Source organism: Mastigoproctus giganteus, chromosome 3 (assembly GCF_048544385.1).
Source record: "Mastigoproctus giganteus isolate SK-2022 chromosome 3, ASM4854438v1, whole genome shotgun sequence".
NCBI classification, from domain to species: domain Eukaryota; kingdom Metazoa; phylum Arthropoda; class Arachnida; order Uropygi; family Thelyphonidae; genus Mastigoproctus; species Mastigoproctus giganteus.
The window spans coordinates 173629443-173651893 of NC_143577.1; the positions used below are offsets into that span (position 1 = coordinate 173629443).

At 36.6% G+C, this 22451-nt stretch overlaps 1 protein-coding gene across 1 annotated transcript in view; it reads right to left on the reverse strand.

Moving 5' to 3' along the window:
• The window catches only part of spn-A (RAD51 recombinase homolog spn-A), a 163453-nt gene that overhangs the window by 13775 nt on the left and 127227 nt on the right, over nucleotides 1-22451 (reverse strand). The window contains exons 7-8 of the mRNA XM_090370766.1: nucleotides 7689-7802; nucleotides 5395-5524 (exon numbers count right to left, since the gene is read on the reverse strand). Of these exons, the coding sequence (XP_090226892.1) occupies nucleotides 5395-5524; nucleotides 7689-7802 (244 nt within the window). The remainder of the gene's footprint in view (nucleotides 1-5394; nucleotides 5525-7688; nucleotides 7803-22451) is intronic.

The window sequence follows — 22451 nt, forward strand, 5'->3', positions numbered from 1 at the left end:
GCACATCAGCATACTGTGCAGGCTGAAAACTGAGTAACTCAGAGGTAAAAAAAATAAAAAAAAAATAAATAATTGCCAAGTTCTGTAGCCCACATAATAGGAGTCTTTCCTTATACAGTCACCATTTTTCTGATCTCACCATGCTAGTTACCCGTCTTTGGGCTCTTTCAACAAGTTGTCTTTTTTTGGATGAGGTTTCCATACTTGGACACCATATGATAAATGCAGCCATTACAATTATTATACAGTGGAATTATGACCTCTATCTCTACAGAATAATGTTTGATAAATCATCAACAGGACACCACAAGTGTTCCTGTCCACCTGTTTACACTGCTCAGAAATCTTCATATCTGCCTGTAACTCCCATATCCCTTTCTTCCTCTAATGTTTATAATTCAACCCTAACCAAGTGTGTAATTTATTTTGGGGTTGCTATGGTCCAAGTATAAGACCTTGCATTTAGCAGCATTAAAACATAGCTGCCGCTTTTCTGACAATTTTTGAATGCCTTTTCAAGTCATCCAGCAGAGCGATACTTACCAATCATTAACAACTCTCCCAATCTTTACACCATCTTCAAATTTTAAGACTCGCACTTTTTCCCTTCGTCAATGTTGTTTATGAAAATCAGAAAAAACAGTGGCCCAAGAACTGATCTTTCGGGACTGCACTTCTGATGTTACACCAACCCGAAGAACATCCACTGATCAAAACTTCCTGCCTTCTGCCCTGTATCCACCCTGCCATCCATCTTAGAATCTTTCCAGTAATCCCAATATGTTGCAGCTTTTACAATAAGCTCTCGTGCTTATGCATGAGAGCTTATTGTAAAACTGAGTCAAATGTTTTGCTAAAATCCAAATAAACTATGTTGAAATTGTTCCCTATATCCAGCTCACGGTAACTGTGTAAAAAAAAAGTTTATTAGGGTAGTTAAACATGATTTTCCCTTAACTAAACCATGCTGTGTGTCCTTCAGAATGCCATTTCTTTCTAAATATCCCTGGATTGCACTCTTAATCATTGCCTCTGGGCTTTTCCCTACCACTGAAGGCAGACTGACTATTCTGAAGTTAACGAATTCACTCTTAGAACCACCTATATGTATTGGTGATACGTTGGCACTTCTCCAGTCCAAAGGCATCTCCCCTGAGGACAATGATCACCCTCAAAATTAGCCTCACTGGTTCAATATAATCTCTGGCCCTCTCCGTAAACTACAGGGTATATGCCACCAACTCTGGGAGCTTTACTTCCCTTTCTGCTCGACATTTTTTTAAATAAACAGCCATCGATCCATAATTTCAAAATCACTATTTCATATGGCCCAGCCTCACTCACACAGCCTCTCCTCATCATGAAAGGTCTTTCATCAGTAAGGGCCAATGCAAAGTACATATTCAATTCACCAGCAACATCAGCCTGGTTATCTAAGACTTTCCCACACTCAGTAACACAATGGTCCACTCTGATTCACTTTCTTGTTTGTATTCACATACATGACAAAATTCCTTGTCCCCATTCTTTGCTATCTTGGCTAGAGTTTTCTCATACTCAGCCCTGACCTCCCTAACCTTAACAGTTCACAATTAAACAAATCAACATCTAGATTTTGTAAACTTCGGCAGTTTTCATCACTTCGCAACTTTCCCAATACTACTCTTTCATTTTGGTATCCTCGTCATGCAATATTTTCTTAATATATATGCATTCGTGCAAATTAAAACCTATGCCTTTAACTAATATATAAGCAATATATAATTGCTTCCAACCTTTAACTAATGCAGCATCCTCCAACTAACGACTACACGATTACTACCTGCCAAAGGTCCCTGTAATGTCATCTGATTTACAAGTAATGATTAAGTCTAGAATATTCTCACACCTAGTATTTTCTCTAACATGCTGGTACCAATAATAATCATCTGGTTTATTTAAAAATTTTGTTCCCCCCAACTTATTCCAATCAATTAGAGACAAATTAAAGTCACCCAGAATAAGACATTCATGCTTGCTTGTCAATTCTATCTGCATATAGAGGCTAGTCATACTCTTCTGCTCTGTAGATTACTCACATTTTCATTATATAATTGCTTCTAACTAACTCACACCATACAGATTCTATGCTGGCAGATTAACTTCTGACTCAGCAAAAGCTCCTTTTGTGCTCAGGCTGCTTTTCATAAGAAGCATGATATCACCCCCCTTCTATCTTCCCTAAATACATTATACATACCATAATGGAACTTGTCATACCCAATTTCTGTTAGAACTATTATATTGGGAGTAGTTGTCCTAACCAGGAGGATGAATTCATCCTTTTATTGAAAACACTCCTGTCATTACCAAAGACAAGTTAAGATCAAGTATTGTTCTATAGTTTACTACCCTGACACAACCCTTGAAGTTATTTAGGCTTGTTTCCCTAGCATTATCTTCCCACTCATTTGAAATAGTGCTACCCTCAGAGCATCTTGCCAACATCGGCTGTTGTGGCAACAAACAAGAATGCTTGAGGTGAGTTCAAACATTACTTTGATGTGGATCACACTGAGAAAAACTTCCTGCTAGATCCTTGCAGATTCACTCAAGTCTTGAGTTAATCCATAAAGTTTTCAGCATATAATCCCTCCTATATGTCTGGGTAGAAATGCAGACACACATTTTCTGACCTAATTCACGGCATATTTTCAGCATGGTCCTACAAATTGCATGATCTGACTTTTATCCAACAAATGGTCAGGTCATGCTTGTTTAATATCATTAGCCCACACATGAATAATAATGCTCTCTTTACCCCTCTTAAAGTCTGACAATCTGCTGGTAACATTAATTGTTGCTCCCGGCAAAAACACCCTGGTTCTGCTGCACCTATCTTTATTACAAAAAAATGTTACCCATTTCCCTGACAATAGAGCATCTCAATAAAACTAAATCTTCAACCAGAGCAGTATGTACTTGACTATTCTTTTCTGGAACACAAGTCAGGGGTGCATCATTTGGCAGATCACAAGATACTCTTAGTCCACAACCAGCTCCCAGTTACATTTGTTTCTAGGGCAAGCACCCATTTCTTCAGTGACTCAAATTCTTCTCATAATGCATTAAACTCTAATATGAGGTTTCGGTACGTGCCTTACATTGGGTGCAAAGAAAAGAGTAGTCAATTGAGCTTGGATTATCTACTAGACTGATCACAGAATACATACCACAGGCTATACAATTGATGAACTTGTGACTCACACTGGAAATTCTTAAAGGTTTCCACCTAGATTCATGAGTATATCATGACTGGCTCAACAGTAGTCAAAAACTGGCCAAAGGTCACCCTGTGGAATAGCCAAGTGTGATTGATGCCCATGGTGAACGTTGTGTGTCTCATCTTGTAACACAGCAGCAATTCAGCACAGTGGCCCAGCTAACCACCCAGGACAACATAAGATTAGCAAGACTGACATCCACATGGATGTGCTGGACATTAGCATATCTTCCAGTCACATAGCTCCCTGAGGAGCTGTTGTGGCCACCAACAAATTCCTCCAACTGCATCAATCGTGTGCGATATGAGCAGCATTGCAAAGTGTCATGTCCAGAAGTTCACTGATCCCATCCTTCCACCTAGTTGCAGGTCTTCCTCTGCACCTCTTCCCCTCGGTTTTTCCTTCCATTATATTCTTCAACAGAAAGTTTTCCCTTCTTACTATATGACCAAAAAACTTGAGTTTTCTTCTGTTGATGCTATGAAGAAGAATTTTAGGCCTGCCAATTTTATTCAATACCCACTCATTTGTTCTTCGATCCAAGTAAGACATACGCAATATTCTCCTGTAGTACTACAATTCAAATGCCTCAATTTTCTTCCTGTCAACTCTTTTCAGATTCCATCCTTCACATCCATAAGTGGCAACTGGAAAAATTAACGAATCGATGATTCTCAGTTTCATTTTTAGGGGCAGATCATGATCTCTCCATAATTTTATCAGATCAGCGACCAACGTTTTAGCAATTGCCTGTCATCTCTTTACTTCATTTGAGCAGTCACTATTTTTATTTATCCTTGACCCTAAGTAATCAAATTCATCAACTTCTTCGATATCTTGCCCATTCACCTTCAATTTACTGGAACCGAGATTATCACCAATCACCATAATTTTAGTTTTACACACATTCAGAACAATCCTTTTTTCTTAATTGCTTCACATACTCTCCTCAGAGTTTCTTTAAGATGATCCTTAGAATTACAAATTAGCACAGTATCATCTGCATAATGAGGGTTGTTTATCTTCAGTCCTCCAATTTTGATGCCAGTCTCTAAATCTTCCAAAGCTTCACGCATGATATCTTCAGCATAAAGATTAAAAAGGTGAGGTGACAAAATACAGTCCTGCCTGACACAGTCACCTATTGTGAAAAAATTCGTGTTTCCCATGTTCATTCTCACAGTTCCTTCCTGTTCCTGGTACAGTAACTTAATCAGCTGAATTATGTGGATTGGGAAACCCATAAGTCGTTTCCCATAGTTTCGTGTTGAACACAATTAACCCCAGGGGCTCACATCTGGTGAGTATGGGCTTGGCACACCCAGGGTCTTGAGCTGGATATCATAATTTTTATCTTTCTTGGTGATTCCCTTCTACTTTTGACTCTCTCTCTCTCAGGGTAACTCGGGGGAATTTTTTTTTTTTTTGGCTGGTGCAGCATAAGCCTCAGGCTTCCTTGCACCATGTGACTGGCAATAATAATAATAAATGCTTTTGCATAATCTATAAAACACCAAACGACTGGAACATTGAATTCTTTGCATTTTTCAATAATCAGTCGTAGACTTAAGATCTGATCTCTGGTTCCTCTACCCCTTCTGAAACCTGCTTGCTCTTCAAGTTTTTTTGAGATTCTGTTTAATGATTTTAAGGAGAATCTTGCCAGCATGAGAAATTAGGCTAATAGTCCTGTAATTTGGCAAATTTTCAGATCTCCTTTTTTTGGTAAGGGGATGAAAATTGATTTCTTCCAATCTGATGGCCACTGCCTCGTTTCCCAATATTAGCTCATTAGCATATAGGCCTCCATTTATTAAATAAATTATGGAAGGCCTTGAGCTCATTCTCAAAGCAATATGACTAGTTTATCATAATTAAGGTTAAAATTTTAAGCTAAAAATCACAAGAAATTACAATATTACTATGCTAAAATGTGATTGTTCTCAATAAAAATATTTACTGACAATTCACTAGCTCTTCTAGAGATTTAAAAAAAAAAAAAAAAAAAAATGCCAATCCAATTTCATTTTCAAGACTAGATAAGAATGTTATAACATTTTGTAGATGTGATGGTTAGACAAGATTGCTATAATGATAAAGTAATGGCATATAAACTTTACAACAAGCGTACCTCATCTGACAAACGTAACAACATTCTAAGAAACCTTGCCAAATGCATTTGTCTAGCTGATAACTCTCCTCTTCCTGAATAATCTGTTCTATAAAGAGCAGTTGCACTGTCCACTATTAATAACGCATACCTGAAATGAAAAAAAGAACGTCATAAGTAAAACATGAAGGAACCATTTTCATTATTTTTATCATTTTCCAATTTTTATTAAAATTTTAGTCTTTACTGTTAACACCAGTTATAAATACATATTATATTATAAAAGAGAGTGGGATATTTCTCAACATGGCTTGAATTAATTTTATGAAAGAATTTATGTAGAAATCTACACAGAAATAATACTGTTGAATTTTACAGATCCTGTTGAATCAAATTTTGATATTCTAGTAATAATAGTTTTTTTTGGGGGGGGGGCAAGTTAGTGAATGCACTTTGGTCTAAATGATGCAGCTAATGAAATTAAAATTGTGAATGATCGAAGAATGGAATTTGGCTGTAACTGCATTGCTGATGAGACTAATATTTCTCCAATTCAAGGTTCTGATGACTAGGAAGATGAAAAAACAGAAATAAGCTTAGAATGGGGAAAAAATAGTTATATTCACATGAACACTAGAAAGCAGAGATCAAATTCAATAGGTCCTTTTCCAAATCAAAGTCGTGGCATAATCAAGAATCCAGCCGAAATGTTAGCCAAGTTGAACAAGTATTTTCCAACTACCTTTACTACTGAAACCACATCAGTGCCAAGAGGGAAGCGGGGAATAGTGAAGCCAAGTTAAAGTGTAAAATAAGTGACAATGGTATCACAGAAGCATCTCTCTCAAAAAGACAGCAAGGCTGAGAGTACATAAATCTGGGGGGGGGGGGGGGGGGGATACATCCAGTTACATTTGTAAAAGAATAAGAGAAGTTTATCTCAATATGATATGTAGAACACTTCCGTATACGGGAGTGTTCTATGTATCATATTGAGGTAAACTTCTCTGATTCTTTTACAAATATTGATATCAACGTAGAACGTATTGAGCATTAAAGCTCTGGTTCATACTATCTAATTCAGTTACATTGAAAAAAGCAGCAAGTAAGTGCATCCAACCATTAGTAACCTGGTACGTCAGGAGTTTACAATTACTCACTATGAAACTGAATGCAATCATAACAGTATTCAGCAGTCATGTGGGCCCAAACCATGGTCCACTCAAATGCATGTGCATTACTACAATCATGTGACTGACCACTTGGCTACGTCGAGCCTTAAGATCATTAGATTCAGGGATTATTCCCTTGGACTAAAGACATATCAATGTCTTCCCAATCCATAAGGGAGGAGCTAAAGTAGTCATGAGCAGTTACAGACCAGTGAGTTTGATTTGTGACTGGTAAGTTTATGGAATCTATGGTAGAAGATGCAATATAGGACCATCTTGATAAGAATAGTATTCTAAACGGGTCTCAGTATGGTTTCACAAAGGGGAGATATTGCCTGATAAATCTAAAACTGCTATAACAAGGTTACAAAGCAGTTGGATGCAAGAAACAACTTTGTTATTATATATCTGGATTTTAATAAGGTTTTTGATATGGTTCCTCATGAGAAATTCTTGTATAAATTAGAGCAGGTGAGGATAACAGAAAATCCAACAGTGGATTAGGGGTTTGTTAAAGGACAGAGGAGTGAGTTGCAATTGGAGAGTAGAGTATACTCCTTTAAGTTTACCTTTAGGCAAAGTGCTGCAAAATTTGTTTCCTGCAAGAATGGAAAAGGCAGAGAATTTTGAAAAATTTAATGTAGAACTTAACTGATACTTTTTCACTATGTAAATAACATGAAATTTTTTTTTTTTTTTTTTTTGGCAGATGCAGAATAAATTTGCTTTCTTACATGATTGTCATTTTAATATTAATACTAAAATTAGATGTACAGAATTGTGAAATTACAGTATACATACTAGAAGAACCTAAAAGTCTTGAAACATTTATTTTCTAAATTTGTCACAAGCAGCAAAAGAAAAAGTAGTAAAATATAATCAACAAAGCAGCAATAGTTTGAAATACCAGTTTGTCCCATTTTTCATCCTCTAGCCTGCAACATTAGTCATGTTATCTATTTATTCACAGTGGTTTACCGTATCAGAAATCAATGTATTTAAAATAAAGCAAATAACTCAGAACAGTCAAGATGGCAGTTTTAAAGAATATTAAAAAAAAAATCATAATTCTAAATGAAACAAAGCACAGAATTTTAACAATTTAATAAATTTTAACAAATTTTTCAAGAGAAAAATTCTTACCTGGATTCAGCCATCATGGCACTAGCTTGAATAAGCAGTTGTGTTTGATGGTCAGTGTTATATGCTCTAGCGTAGGCTACATTATCTAGCACGTCACTACCAGATAATCCATATCTGTGAAATGAAGATAATTTTTTATGAAAAGCAATTTGAACTGTTCACAAGAGAAAATATTCTAGTCCATTTTTCTTTCAAACTTTAAAATAAAATTTATATATCTAAACAGTGGCAATAGATCTTCACATATATAACTGAATAAGCTGAATAACTGAATAAGAAGAATCTGAGCGTGCGCAAGTTGTGGCATGTGGTGTTCGTTTACGCTCCTCATATTAATTCAGTTTTAGATTAGTTATACTTTACGTTATGAAATGATTCGCCTACCAATGAATTCCTCTTCCTCTGCTCAAGCTTGATGTGGTATCATCTTCGTGATATGATAAACAGGTATTTCTGATTTTTTAATTATTCTGCTCACGTTTGAAGTTCTTCATTACGATGTATGCACAGCGCTTTAGCCCTCAAGAATTTAGCAAACGCCCCACTACCCTGAAGGCTTAAGTGGACAATGAGTCAACCTTGACCAAGTTAGAAAGCATCGCCACTACTGAGTTCCCTAGGGAAATCCTCCCTCTCTTCTGTCTTTTGTGCTTAGCACACCTGTCACAACCATTTATGTTTTCTTGTGGTTTCTCAGTAATCTCTTTGGAAACGCGAATATAAAAGCTGCAAGCTTAATAGTGCCAGAGCAAACAAACTATTCGGAATTAAAAATTAACTAATAAAACTGAACATTGTTCACTACTTCCAAGCAATTTAAAGACCCTAAATCAGGCATGTCACAGAAACAGAGTAACTTGCAACAATTCGTCTGCCTAGCCTGCCGTGACGGGAAGGAACCAACCATTCGATGTCATGTATGCAAATTAAACTTTTGTGCCCACTCAGTTAAAACAGACATCGCATATCTTTCTAAACTACGTCGGAGAAGGTTCGCATGTGACAAATGCCTTAGAGAAGACGCTGAAGTATCTGAACTTCCTCTATCCCAGACTGAAACTAGCCCTATCGACCAGATGTTAACTGATCTCATTCAACATTCATATACTGGTTTGCCTGAACTTATGACCATCGCATGCGACGAAACAGTGGTCAACGGAACACTACCTGACGGGATTGCCAACCACGGTGTATGCAGCGCTAATCAGTCCAAGTCTCCACCGGAAACTAATGATCAAAATTGTGCTTCGGTCGTTAATGTGTCCTCCACCTCAAACCAGACGCTAGTCACAACAGGTACTCTTCAACGTGAAGATGAATCTCCAAGAATTAACGCCGAAGCTACAGTGTCGACCCCTCCTCTACAGTCAGACAGCGTAGACTTCTTGGTCCTCCTAATTCACCAGTTGAGATCCCAAATTGAGGATCTGAAGGATGAAGTTTACTTGCTGAGGAACCAAAATAAACATATCACGCATATGCTCTCTGACCTCTGCTCTTTGGTGAGCGAAAATGGAAAGCTGACATCTCAGCCACCAATAATAAATAAACGGACAAAATCTACACAAACTGTCAAACCTCCTAGCCTTATAAAGCCTGGCTCCCATGCTCAAATTCACTCGAGACAATCAATAGATAGATCTCCAGACACTCCGACTGAGCACATTAGCAGGGCCCAATCACGCCCTCAGCAGAAGGCTGGTGACCAACCACAGCTGCAATCTTATGAAGAAGTATCCCAACCAGAGAACCCACCAGAAAATAATAAACACTCCCTACAAGCCCCAGAACTAAACAGTAATTCAATAAACGCCCATCAAGCTCTGCCCACGTCATATGCTGGTATGCTTACCAATAGCCCTTCTAGCGATACTTACGTCCCATCTGGAGATAAACAAAGTTCCCTCATTACCACAGCCAACCCTGCCTCAAATTCCTCTAGATGCCTTTCTGATATCAATATTGATTGCCTTTCCCATCACGCTAATATTCATAACCAGATCTCCCTTCCCCGCCTAGTAACAGCTTCTAAATCTCGTCTGACACTGGCCGAGAAATTGGTGGAAACTACCGAGAAAAATCTCGGTAGTTTCCACCAAAACCAAGATTTTTGCATCCAGATTTGGACCTAGAACATCTCCTGAATCTATAATGAGAATGTTTAACGAGGAACATAACCTCTCAGTTCAGGTTAAACGGCTTAAAAGCCGGCAAACACGCTATGCCTCTTTCCTTATAATGTGTTCTCCTGCTGTCTATAAAAAAGTTATAGATCCAGCCTCCTGGCCCCAAGGTATATATATCAGACCATTTTCTGAGAAAAAGAGCCCCCATCAACAACCTCAACTAATTCACCCTCCTCGATAGCAATCAACGCTGCAAGGGAACAAGCATGAATGGCCCACATTCCGGGCAATTTCTCAAAATGTGCGCAGCATAATTCAAAATTATACAAGTGGTGACAACAGCGGCATCAAAAAATTGTTACCATCAGCCTTCAACCACCAATAAATAACAGTTCGGGAATGCTCATCCCAACGTGGGTCACGAATTGACAAACTAGAAAGCCTGCCTTGAATAAAAATATTAGAGACACATGCCTTAAAAAGATTCACAAAACTTGCATAATCAGAGTCTTGTACCAGAATGTTAGAAGCCTCCGCAACAAACTGGATATCATTGATCAAATCTTGCTCGCTAGTGATATCGATATTCTCTGTGTTACAGAAACCTGGCTTGATAAAGACCAAGAATTTTTCACATCTTGTACTCCAGCTGGGTATAAATCAGCGTTTACTTCCAGAGTTGACCAAAGAGGAGGCGGCGTTGCCATTTTCTTTAAGAGCTCACAGGCCTCACTTGTTCATCAAGTATCTAGCAAAACAACAGCATATCTCTCGCTGTTACTCTCAGCTACAATAGTGTTCTTATAGATGTAATTGCCATATATATACCCCCAGCACCTTCATATGACGCCATCCATGAAATATCAAACTGGATCATTAACCAGCTTCATCATTCAGCTTTGCACTTTGTCTGTGGAGACTTTAATCTTCCTCCCCAACTAGCTAATCTTTAGCAAATGCTCCTGTCAAACCTATCTTGTACTGGGTTACAAATGATTAATGACCTCCCGACCAGAGGTAACAATCAACTAGATCTCATCCTTGCCTCTTTTCCTTGCACACCTGATTACATGCCAGAGACTTATTTTAATTCGGACCACAAGCCAATTATTGTTATTTTACAGATACCTGCTCCAAACTTCAATGTTGTGAATTCAATTAACACCCGAGTAATAGTTAGTCCCAGATTTTTGAGCATTGCTAAATGTGTTGAGGCTGCCTCTGCCATCCCGTGGTCAGTCCTAGAAAACTGTGATCTTGAAATTGCAGTAAATCTGCTTACTAATTGGCTTAAGACGATTGCGACATTTGCAGCATCAAAGAGAATTTCTATTATGCCTCGGTCCAGAGCATGGTGGACTCCCCATCTTAATATGAGCTTCAAATTAAAACAGCAACTCCACAAAATGTGGAAGCAGTCGCAAAGTGTTCAAGACAGGATAGCCTACTCTAGATCCCGTGCAACATTCAACAGGCTGAAATCTCAAGCAATTAAGAATTATGTAGACACCACCCTTCGTAGAGGAAAAACCCCCTACTTTGAACGGCCTTCTGATTTCCCACAAAAACTTGAACCTAACCAGTGGCTAGACTTTATATGCAGATTTGCCTCGAACTCGGAACAATGTGCTCATCTTGAGACACCAACAACTGAAATCCCCCCCGACACGCTTTCTGCAGTATCAATTTCCAGGGAACAGCTTATTTCTGCCATAAATTCTACACCGGCTTCTGCTAAGGCAGGTGCAGATGAAATACCCCAATTCATTATTAAATGTCTTAGCTCATACATTTTGGGTCCCCTTCAAACTATTTTTAATGCTATTTTGTCAAGTAATTTCTTTCCCCAGCAATGGAACATCTACCTTGTGAAGCCTATACCAAAAATTCAATCACCTACTCTTCTTAAGCACTACCGGCCAATCTCCAATGCCTCAAGTCTTCAAAAACTCCTAGAGAAGATACTTCTCCCCATTTTAACTAAACAACTTCTTCCACATCAGCCTCATCAAATCCACTACTCTCTTCCTCATAGATCCACTGTGACTAATCTCTTAGCCACCACCAGCTCTATCCTCTCTGCGTTTGAATCTCATGCAGAGCTTGCAGTCACTTATGTAGACCTCGAAGCAGCATTTGACTCAATAAATGTTCCTGCAATGCTGAAGCTACTTTCAGACCATTATCAAATCAAGGGAGACACTCTACAGTTTCTCACTTCTTCAAAATAGAATAATCCGGCTTACTGTCCACGGCCAAACATACGAGCGATGTGTCTCTTCAGGCGTGCCAGAGGGTGGTGTCTTATCCGGCCTCTTATTTACAGCGCTCATCTCTCCGCTTGTTGAGTCCAGGCATGATACTCTATGCTATGCTGATGATATGAAGCTCCTCACACTGATTTCTCCACATGATGATCTTCTTGTGATAACAGCATCAATTAACAATATACTCCTGGAATTTGCAATTTGCAAACTACCTCGACCAGTTTGGACTAAAAATAAATCCAGAAAAGTCTGAATTTATGATACTCTCGTTAAAGAAAACGCCTTCCTATATTCAGCCAACACTATGCAATTCCCCTATTCCCATCGTCAAGAAACATACTGATTTGGGGGTTGTTTTTGATCCTAAGCTCTGCTTTGGTAACCACATGGAAAAGCTGCTCACCCAAGCAGCTCGACTCCGATGGATGGCCAAACAGCATTTGCATTATATTAATGAAGTAACGACCACCAGAAGATATATAAAAAGCACGGTATACTCTCCGCTTCTATATGCTGCAGAAGTATGGGCATCTGCCGCCCCTAGCACAATTCGACCACTCTTTTCTACTGAGTTTTGGCTCTTAAAATGGGTCATAAACAAACATAAACTTCCTCCACAGTTAAGGACAACTGAAATGGCCAGTTTGATAAAAATTCACAGGCTTCCCACGCTGATTAGGGTGAAATGCCTTACCACAACTGTAAAAATGATCACTGGAAAGATCTCGGCACCATCATTCTGGGACCTGTGCTCTTGGAGAGTCCCTCAGCCTTCCCTCAGAGTGACTCCAACTCTATGCCCACATCTCAGCCGTCTCCACCTATCCGATAGGTTTCTGCCATATCAGCTACTTCCATGTGCCCAGTCTTTGGATGCTGACCTTAATAAGTTTTCTAGTGATAAGGAGTATAGACGCCGCATCCTTAAATTGTACTTCCCCGTCCCTGATTCTGCTCCTTGATGCTCGCCTTAACGCCGCAATCCAGCAATGCGACATGAAGATGGCTTACCAATGAACCTTGTAGTTTTCCACCTGTATATTCTTTGTTCATTGTGATGTTTATAATTGTGTTATACTTTGAGTGTTGAGCTCTATTTACTTTTGATTCGTTCATATATGTATTTTATATTTAATTTATTAATTTCCTTTCTTACATATTGTAATATCACTGTTAACCCCTGGCCTTGTGGCCGTGAAGGGCTTATTGCAATGTATCCATTGTATTACCATTATTATTATTATTATTGCAATAAAGATTTCTATAATTTTAAATATTCCTTTAGCAGCATAGTGTGTAGTTATATCAAGATTATTCTAACTCTCCCACACCCTATACAAACAAAAGATTGGACTAAATATGTGCAATCCCCCCCCCTCTCTCCTATCAGAAATCCTTGAGTGTTTTTGAAGACTTAGCCTTAGACAATTCCCCTCTAAAACCCACATCCTGGGTATATATGTCAACAACATACTAACCATTTGGCCACATGGGTTGGAGGAATTAAACAACTTTCACGACTACCTAAATACATCCCCATGCATAAAATTTAAAACAGAAATAGAGAAAGACAATAGCATATCACTTCTAGATCTCTTGTTAAAGACACCTAATAGTTCTCTCTTAACAGAAATATACAGAAAACTAACAGACACAGGAGTAGTTATAAAGTTTAATTCCAATCAACCCATGAACACAAAAATAGGTATTCTTAAGAAGTTTTCTTAGAGCTTATAGACTGCAAAGATCAAGCACTCAATAGCAAAATCAACAGAATTTCCCAAATATTTAGCAACAACGGGTACCCACATAAAAACTTATAAAATGAAAACAATGAGAAATGAAAAAAAAAAAACTCAACACACAAGCATCTAACAAATAACCAGAAAAACAAAATGAGTACGTTACCATCCCCTATGTCCCCAAAATTAGTGAACAGATTAAAAGCATGGCCAAAAAAATATGGGTTGTTCACCAGATTTACAAGAATTAAAACCATTAAAAATATGGTATCCTTCTCCCACTTCACCCCTGATGAAGGCTCTTTCCACCAAACGTCCAATTTACAATGCAAAGATTGCCAAAAATCATATATGGGACCAAATGACAGAAGGTTATTCAAAAGAATTAAAGAACATAAATATGACATAGCTCACAGCCAAATAACAAAACCAGATTGCTTTCCAAGCCTGATGCGAGAATCAATGAGATTTCAAGAACGCCTCGGTCCTAACCACTGACAGGTACAGAAAACACATACCATACAAAGAATCCTTCATTATCAGTATAACCAACAATAACCATATACATATTTTCAAAAGCATAGTATTAGAACAAAATAAAAAACAAAGATAACCATAATAAGTATATCTCGAAAAAAGAACCCCACCTTCTACTAACATAATCTTGAACCCGATCACACAATTAAGATGCTCACAAAGATCAGGTACCAAACATATCTAATCCTACAACGTCCAAATCCCTATTCTTGTTCTAAATACCCCTCACCCTCAGCAACAAAATAACCTATGATTAGCCCCAGAGACCTTAACCGGAGTTGTAATTCAAAACATTCTTAGTTTGAGAGTATACAGAACATATAATGAACTGTAAATCACTGTCTTAGTAGGTGAGGCTGATTGTTTCATAAGGACAGCAATTACAAGAGTGTAATGTATTCATAGTTCTCCATTTAACCGGAGTTGTAATTCAAAACATTCTTAGTTTGAGAGTATACAGAACATATAATGGACTGTAAACCACTGTCTTAGTAGGCGAGGCTGACTGTTTCATAAGGACAGCAATTACAAGAGTCTAATGTATTCATAGTTCTCCATTTACTAAATGTTAATTTATTTCATTTTGATTATTAATCTTATTAACTAAATTAATAACCAATGTAAAATTATACAGTCAAACTTGGTTATAATGAGCATCAACGGACTGACAAAATTGCCTCGTTATAACCGTTACTCGCTATATCAGTGATAGCGGAGATGCGGAACCCCTGGAGCCATTAAACAATGAACACTTTATATCAGTGATGAGTTAAATCTACCTCCTATTTTTTAAAATTCTCAATAACTTGATAAAAAAGCAGATTCGAAAAACAAAAGAAATATTAGAGAGAAAAAAATAATATAAGTATATACCTACGTATTATTTGTATTAATATGCTTGTATAAACTGCAATACACGTAATATTAACCACAATTTATTTGTCTGTAATTTGAAAACCCTACACTTAATACTAAACACAATTTATTTCTCTGTATTAAAAAAAAACCAAATTCTTTAATAATAAATACAATTTCAATTAGTCTTTATTTATGAATCTTAAAATTCATGTTTGTTTTAAATATTTCACTTTGATATTTCTCAAGTTTTCCCTTAAAACACTCAACGTGTTAAGTCTCATTATACTTGCCTCAGTTCCTTCAAAAAAATTGACATGTCCATTGCACCTTGAGCTTGTGAGATTGTCAGCACTGAATTTGATTCACTTTCAACTGTCATCACAATCATTGTCTTTACCATTGTTATTGTCTTTGTTGAGCACAGCATCTACAACGTCACTCTCTGTAGGAAGACCACTAGTCAATAAGTTGTTATCAACTTGTACAAATTCATCGATGTTATCTCTATTAAAACCTACAATGTTATTATGTAGCAACCATTCGGATAATGGCAAGTTGTTTTCTTCGTTTCCATCTTCTTCATCTACAATTGAAATTTCATTTGAATTTAATTTTGATTTGTTCAAGTAATTTGATATGGTTGTTGAAGTAACGTTGTTCCACGCATCATTCAATAAATTGAGAGTATCCAATATCGATATAGACTTGGTAAGTTTCTGTTCTTAATTGACTGATCAGATGTAGAACTAGAAATCATTTATAAAATCCTTTCAAACTCTTGATTACACCTATCTCCATTGGTCATAAAATTGTCATCGCATCAGGAGTCAGAAATACTAACTTAACGTTGGACAAATTTTGAATCTGGGGATGTGCAGGACAGTTACCAACTAACAATAAAATATTTTTCTTCTTTTTGAATAGCTCCTTATTTCAATCATTTACGTATTCCCGAAAAATATCCGAAGTCATCCAAGCTCTCTTGTTTGCAGTGTAATCCACAGGAAGTTTCCTTACGTTTTTGTAACAGAGGTTTTAATGATTTTCTGATACAAACAGTTTTTTTTTTTTTTTTTTTTATCAGTTCCTGTCATTTTTGCATATATGAGCACTGTCAAGAGAGCCTTTGATTTTTTTTCCACCAACACATTTCCCCCTTTTGAATTTAAATGTATTGTCAGGCGTCAAATTATAAAAAAATTGCTGTGTTGTCGACATTGTAGTAGTAGTAATAGAGGCATGTGATGCAAGAAAGCAAGCGTATGAGCTTATGTAGTATCAGCCAAAAAAAAAAAAAAAAACCCAATTTCACACACAGCTATTCCTTCTAAAAGTTTGTCTAGTTCCTCCTTGAATTTATTAAAGCTATCAACTTCCACAACGACAGATGGAAGTTTGTTCCAGCAATTAACCACCTGCTGGCTAAAGGCAAATTTCTGCACATCTATTCTACAACTGTCTTTCCTCAATTTGAATTTATGCCCCATCAGGTTCATAATCTGAGCAAGAGGAAGAATTCCATCAGAATTCAGCATGCTCAACCCATTCAAGGCCTTATACACCTCAATCAGATCACCTCACAGGTGACTAGTCCCCAGCTGCTGCAATTTGCAGAATTTAAGCCTTTCTTGGTAAGAGAACCTCTTTGTTCCCCTCACCAATCTTGTTGCCCTTCTCTGTACACGCTCAAGCAACTCTACATCCCTCCTAAAATCAGATCTCCAGACCTGTATGCAGTACTCAAGGCGTGGCCTGATCATTGTCCTATACAAAGAGATAATCACCTCCTTTTCCCTGCTAGCAAAATTCCTGTATATCATTGACAATACTGCATGACCTGTTCTGGCAGCCTGTCTATATTGCTCAGAAAACTTCATAGCTGACTGCATAATCACTCCCAGGTCTTTTTCATTTTCTACCACCCTAAGTGTAGCACCGCACAGTTGGTACATTCTTCTGGGGTTACTTCTATCCATATGCAGTACTTTGCATTTGTCAATGTTAAACTTCAGTTGCCACTTCTCAGCCCATCTATCCAAATTTTCTAGATCCTGTTGCAGTAGCACAACTGTTGTAGATGTCTTTGTCATTGAAATCTTTCCTGATTTCTGCCCAAACATGGTCAATCCATTCATTTACCAATATTGGATCTGCAGATCGAGATTCTCCACTAATTTTTGCATAAACAATGTTATGCTGGTTTTTAAATCGATCCAGCCAACTGTTGTTACACAAAAAAAAAATGTTGTGTCCAAATTGTTTAGCGAATTTTTATGCTTGAGCCTTCAAGATCGGACCACGTCCACGTTATTGCACCAGGTTCGAACTCACAAATAATGTAGACTTTTTTGTGAATCGAGAGAAGGGTTCATTTCTAACTGATTTTTCTTTAAACGATAAAGTGATCTGCATACAAAGTTTTTAGAAGTCCTGAAATAAATTTATGGTTCAGTGAATACAAGACAATCTGTAAATAAGGTAATGCTACAAACGGAACGCCAATGCACTACCGTATAGCCCCATCCTCAGAAGGACAAGGTCATAAACTGGCTGCTAATCTGATGCAGGTGGTCATAATGCTAAGTCACCCTTTTCATTTTCGTCTATTCCAAGAATTGAGATTTTTTGACTACACGAGCAATTAAGAATATCTGCATATTTACCAAAATTTGTTTGGTATATCCATACAGTATGCTCGTTACAACAGTGAGCGACTCTAAGGGAATACGCATAAATTAAAATCATTATGGCTTTTTTCTCGTTACAGCCATGATCTCGTTATTTCTGTGCTCGTTATAAACAAGTTTGATTGTATTTAAAATTGTTAAAATTTAATCTTTACCTGACGTTTGCTAATAGCTCTTTGTTAACTAATTTAAGGCTAAACTTTAACAAATAAGAAATGTGTAATCAAATCACCATAATTTACCAGTCCTGCTGTTTTTACCAGCACTGAAGAAGTGGTACAGCAAGTACATCTGAGAATAATCTGCAATTCTTTAAAAATTTAAAGGCAGATTACACTCTGCACAGGTTTAACTGCTCATTATTTCACCAAGTGAATAACAAAGATTTAATAACAAGTAGACAGACCCAGTCAGAGAAGCAGCATACCTGTACAGTGGTGTCTTCCATGCCCTAATCTAAAAACCAAAACATTTGGCAAATGTTCAATTAAAATTTTAAGTTAATTTTTAAACATTTCTGCAATTAATTAATTGTAATTAAACAGTTATTTAAAGAATATGAACAAAAATATCTAATTTTTTTATGATAGTGATGTATGAAAATATGGTAGGCGAGTTGTGATAACTATACAGAAAGAAGAAAGAAATGAAGGAATAATTTATATATGGTCATATTTTGTTTTCCCTAAACGTTTTTTATGGTTGAAAATGTACAGTTCAGTGTAATCACAGCGAACAAATCACTAAAATGTTTGGCTTAACAGGATTACAACATGAAAACATTTTACGTACAGGTTGGTTTTAAGTCCTTACTATTTTTAAAAAAATAACAACTATAAAACAAAGTATTAAACTTTTTATGGTCTCACACAAAATTTAATAATAGATTTTTAAAATGTTCACTGCCAGAGGACCATGATTTACATATTACCATGTTGCAGCATGTGGATGTTAAAAACTTTATAGCAGCAGTTCCCAACCTTTTTTGACTCACGAACCCCTTTAAATGTAATATTTTTTATCGTGACCCCCTTTCGACATAATCTTTTTAATGCGAACCACTAAGCCTATATTCTCTGAAATCGTATAATATTTCTGAATTTTTATTATAAAATATTTACAGTACTATGTTTTTATAAACGATTCTTTAATAATAATAATAAAATTATTATTTCATTGCGTAATAATAAAAATTATTACAGTAGGCCCTTGATTTAACGGACTAATTGGGGGAAGGAGTGTCCACTATTGCCGAAAGTCCGTTAAATTGAATGTATTTTAAAAACATATATTAATAATGAACTTACAATGTACAGGATGTATTAAAATGTTATTACAGGCAGTTCTCGCTTTATAAGTTCCCGGGTTTATGAGTTTTTTCCCCCCAAGTATCAAGTATCAATAAAATCGAAAATATGAACATTAATTGCAAAAAATGCATGTTAAACATTCATAACGCATTCCAAACCATGTGCATAGCTATACAATACAGTGTACCCCGCTTTACAATATTAATCAGTTCCAGAGACACCATCACATCGTTAAAATATCGTAATGTGAACCCAGTAACACATTGTTTTTTAGTAATTCGTTTCAAGATCTCAGAAGTTGAAATTTTCACTGTATAACTAAGCTATTTATCTCTCTAAAATGTCATTTTTAAGTCACGAGCATGACCTTAAGGCCATATAAAAGGTTGTGAGCACGGTTTGTAAATTGTATCAGTTACTAATTCAAATCATTAAACGCACCATACTTTTGTTATCACATGTTCCGTTATAAGAATCAATTTTGAACGCCTTTGTGATATTTTTCTAAAGCACATTTCTGGAGGTCATGACCATAAAACAATAAAAACAATTTGCACTTTCAGGTTTATTGGGCTTTTCTGTTACTGCAAGCAATTATAAACGGGTAGTAAACTCGATCTTCTTGCATTTGCGAAAATATCGATAGCTGGAATTGTGTGGTTTTTTACGTTATTATGGTGAAATGTGTCTCCCCTTTACTGAAATCTTCAATCATATAAAAAACATAAATTAAAAGAGAAGATTATCTTGGAAACAAACAATGTTTCCCCTTTACTGAAATCTTCAATCATATAAAAAACATAAATTAAAAGAGAAGATTATCTTGGAAACAAACACCTCTTGAAACATTTCTGAAGACGACAACGACTCCTTGTGCTACAAACCAACGAGTGTCGAGCCAATAATGAGTGATCAACGAGTGTACATTTAGTCGATGTTGATGATGAAGAAGAATAAACATTCTTTAACATTTGTAAGTCATAAATAATTTCTCTATTATTATAATTTGCTTGATTTTACAGGCTACGTTTTCATTTCTTTGGATAAATCAATCATTGTTTAAACAAACTAATTACCTAACTAATTTCATTGTTGAGAATGTAACCCCTATTTTTAACCTTATGTCTATGGGAAATAAATTCCGCTTTACGAGCGTGCGCTAGGAATGAATTAACTTGTAAAGTCAAGAACTACCTCTATAATGTATAAGTATGAATAAAATATTATTATAATGTACATTGAGTAATTTATACACGCCACTAAAACATCTTTTAAAAATATAAAAATAAATTTATGACAGGAACCAAACTTTATTTTAATTAAGCACGTCAAAAACTATACATTGTAACTAATGAAGTGTTTCCACCACTTGTTTTAAATGTGAACATTAGTTTTTTTCATTTAAATCGATTTTAGAGGGGGAAAAAATACTTTAAAATTCTTAAACTCCATTGAATAAAAAACATACAAAACACATTAAAAAAAGATACATAATATTCAATATTAATATGAACTTAATTGTAAGAATCACAATTTTCAGAGTCAGAAACAACTGCCATATGGATGGAGAAGTCATCATCATCATCAGCCATTCTCAATCCACTGCAGGATGAAGGCCTCTCCAGCAACTTTCCAGTTCCTTCTGTTTTGAGCACTGGCCATCCATTTACTACTCAAAAACTCATGAATTTCATCTATCCATCTCCGCCTTTGTCTTCCAGGTTTTCTTCTAGCTCCTCTTGGGTACCATTCTGTTATTTTCTTAGTCCATCTGTCATCATGTCTTCGAGCTATGTGTCCTGCCCAGGACCATTTTAGTTCTTTAGTTTTGATAAGAATGTCCTTTACTTGAGTTTGCTGCCTAATCCATGTGTTTCTCTTCTTATCTAACAGTCTGATTCCCAATATAATTCGTTCCATTCTTCGCTGTGTAGTTCTTAGCTTCTCTTCCATTCTTTTGGTGAGTGCCCAAGTTTCACTTCCATAAGTCATGGTGGGGAGTATACATTGGTTCATTATTTTACGTTTCAGACAAACTGGGATATTGCTCTTCAGTATGTGACTATATTTCCTAAATGCTATCCATCCAAAATTTATTCTTCTCTTGACTTCCAGCCATTTATCATTATTACAGCTAATAACTTGTCCCAGATAAGTATATGACTCCACCTTTTCAATTACTGCTCCTTCAATCATTATTTCCCTTTCTGTGGCATACTTGTTCATCATTACTTTTGTTTTAGCCATATTCATCTTTAGTCCAAAATCCTTACTAACTGTGCATAACTGATTAAGATTTTCCTCTAATTCTTTGGGATCGTGGCTTATAACCACAATGTCATCTGCAAATCATAAATGGTTTAGGTATTCTCCGTTCACGTTGACTCCTTTCTGTGACCAGTCTAATCTTCTGAAAGCTTCCTCAAGGGCAGCAGTAAACAGCTTCGGAGATATTGTGTCTCCTTGTCGAACTCCTTTCTCGATTTTAAATTTCCTACTGTCTTTGTCTAGTCTAATAAAGGATGTAGCACTCTCATATATTTTCTTCAAAATCATAATATACGGAGTATCTATGCCTTGTCTTTCCAGTGCCCGAAACATTGCCTTATGCTGTATGGAGTCAAATGCCTTTTCATAATCCACAAATGCCAGGCATAATGGTGTTTTATATTCATTTGCTTTCTCCATTAGCTGTGATATTACGTGAAGGTGATCCATAGTTGAGAATCCTGTCCTAAAGCCAGCTTGCTCTTTCGGTTGATTCTCATCAAGTATTCTTTCTAATCTGTTAGTAATGACCCTTGTGAACAACTTGTAGATATGGGATAACAAGCTAATTGGTCTATAATTTCCAATTTCTGATTTATCTCCTTTCTTATGCAGCAAAACTATGATTGCATTATTCCCATTATTCCACTGCTTAGGCATCACACCTTTTCTAATGCACTTTGTGAAGAGCCTTGCCAGTTTTTGTGTTATGTCTCTTCCTCCCAATTTTAACAACTCTACAGTAACTTTATCTTCCCCCGGGGCTTTCCGATTCTTCATTTTCTTCAATGCATGTTCTACCTCATCAGGAAGAATATCGGGTATGTCGTATGTGTTGCTACTTTGCAATCCATGTTCCCCACTGCTGGTATCATTCCCTCGCTCCTTGTATAATTCTCTATAGTAGCCTTCTGCTATTTGAATTATGCCTTCTCTGCTGTTTATAAGTACACCATCGCTATTCTTCA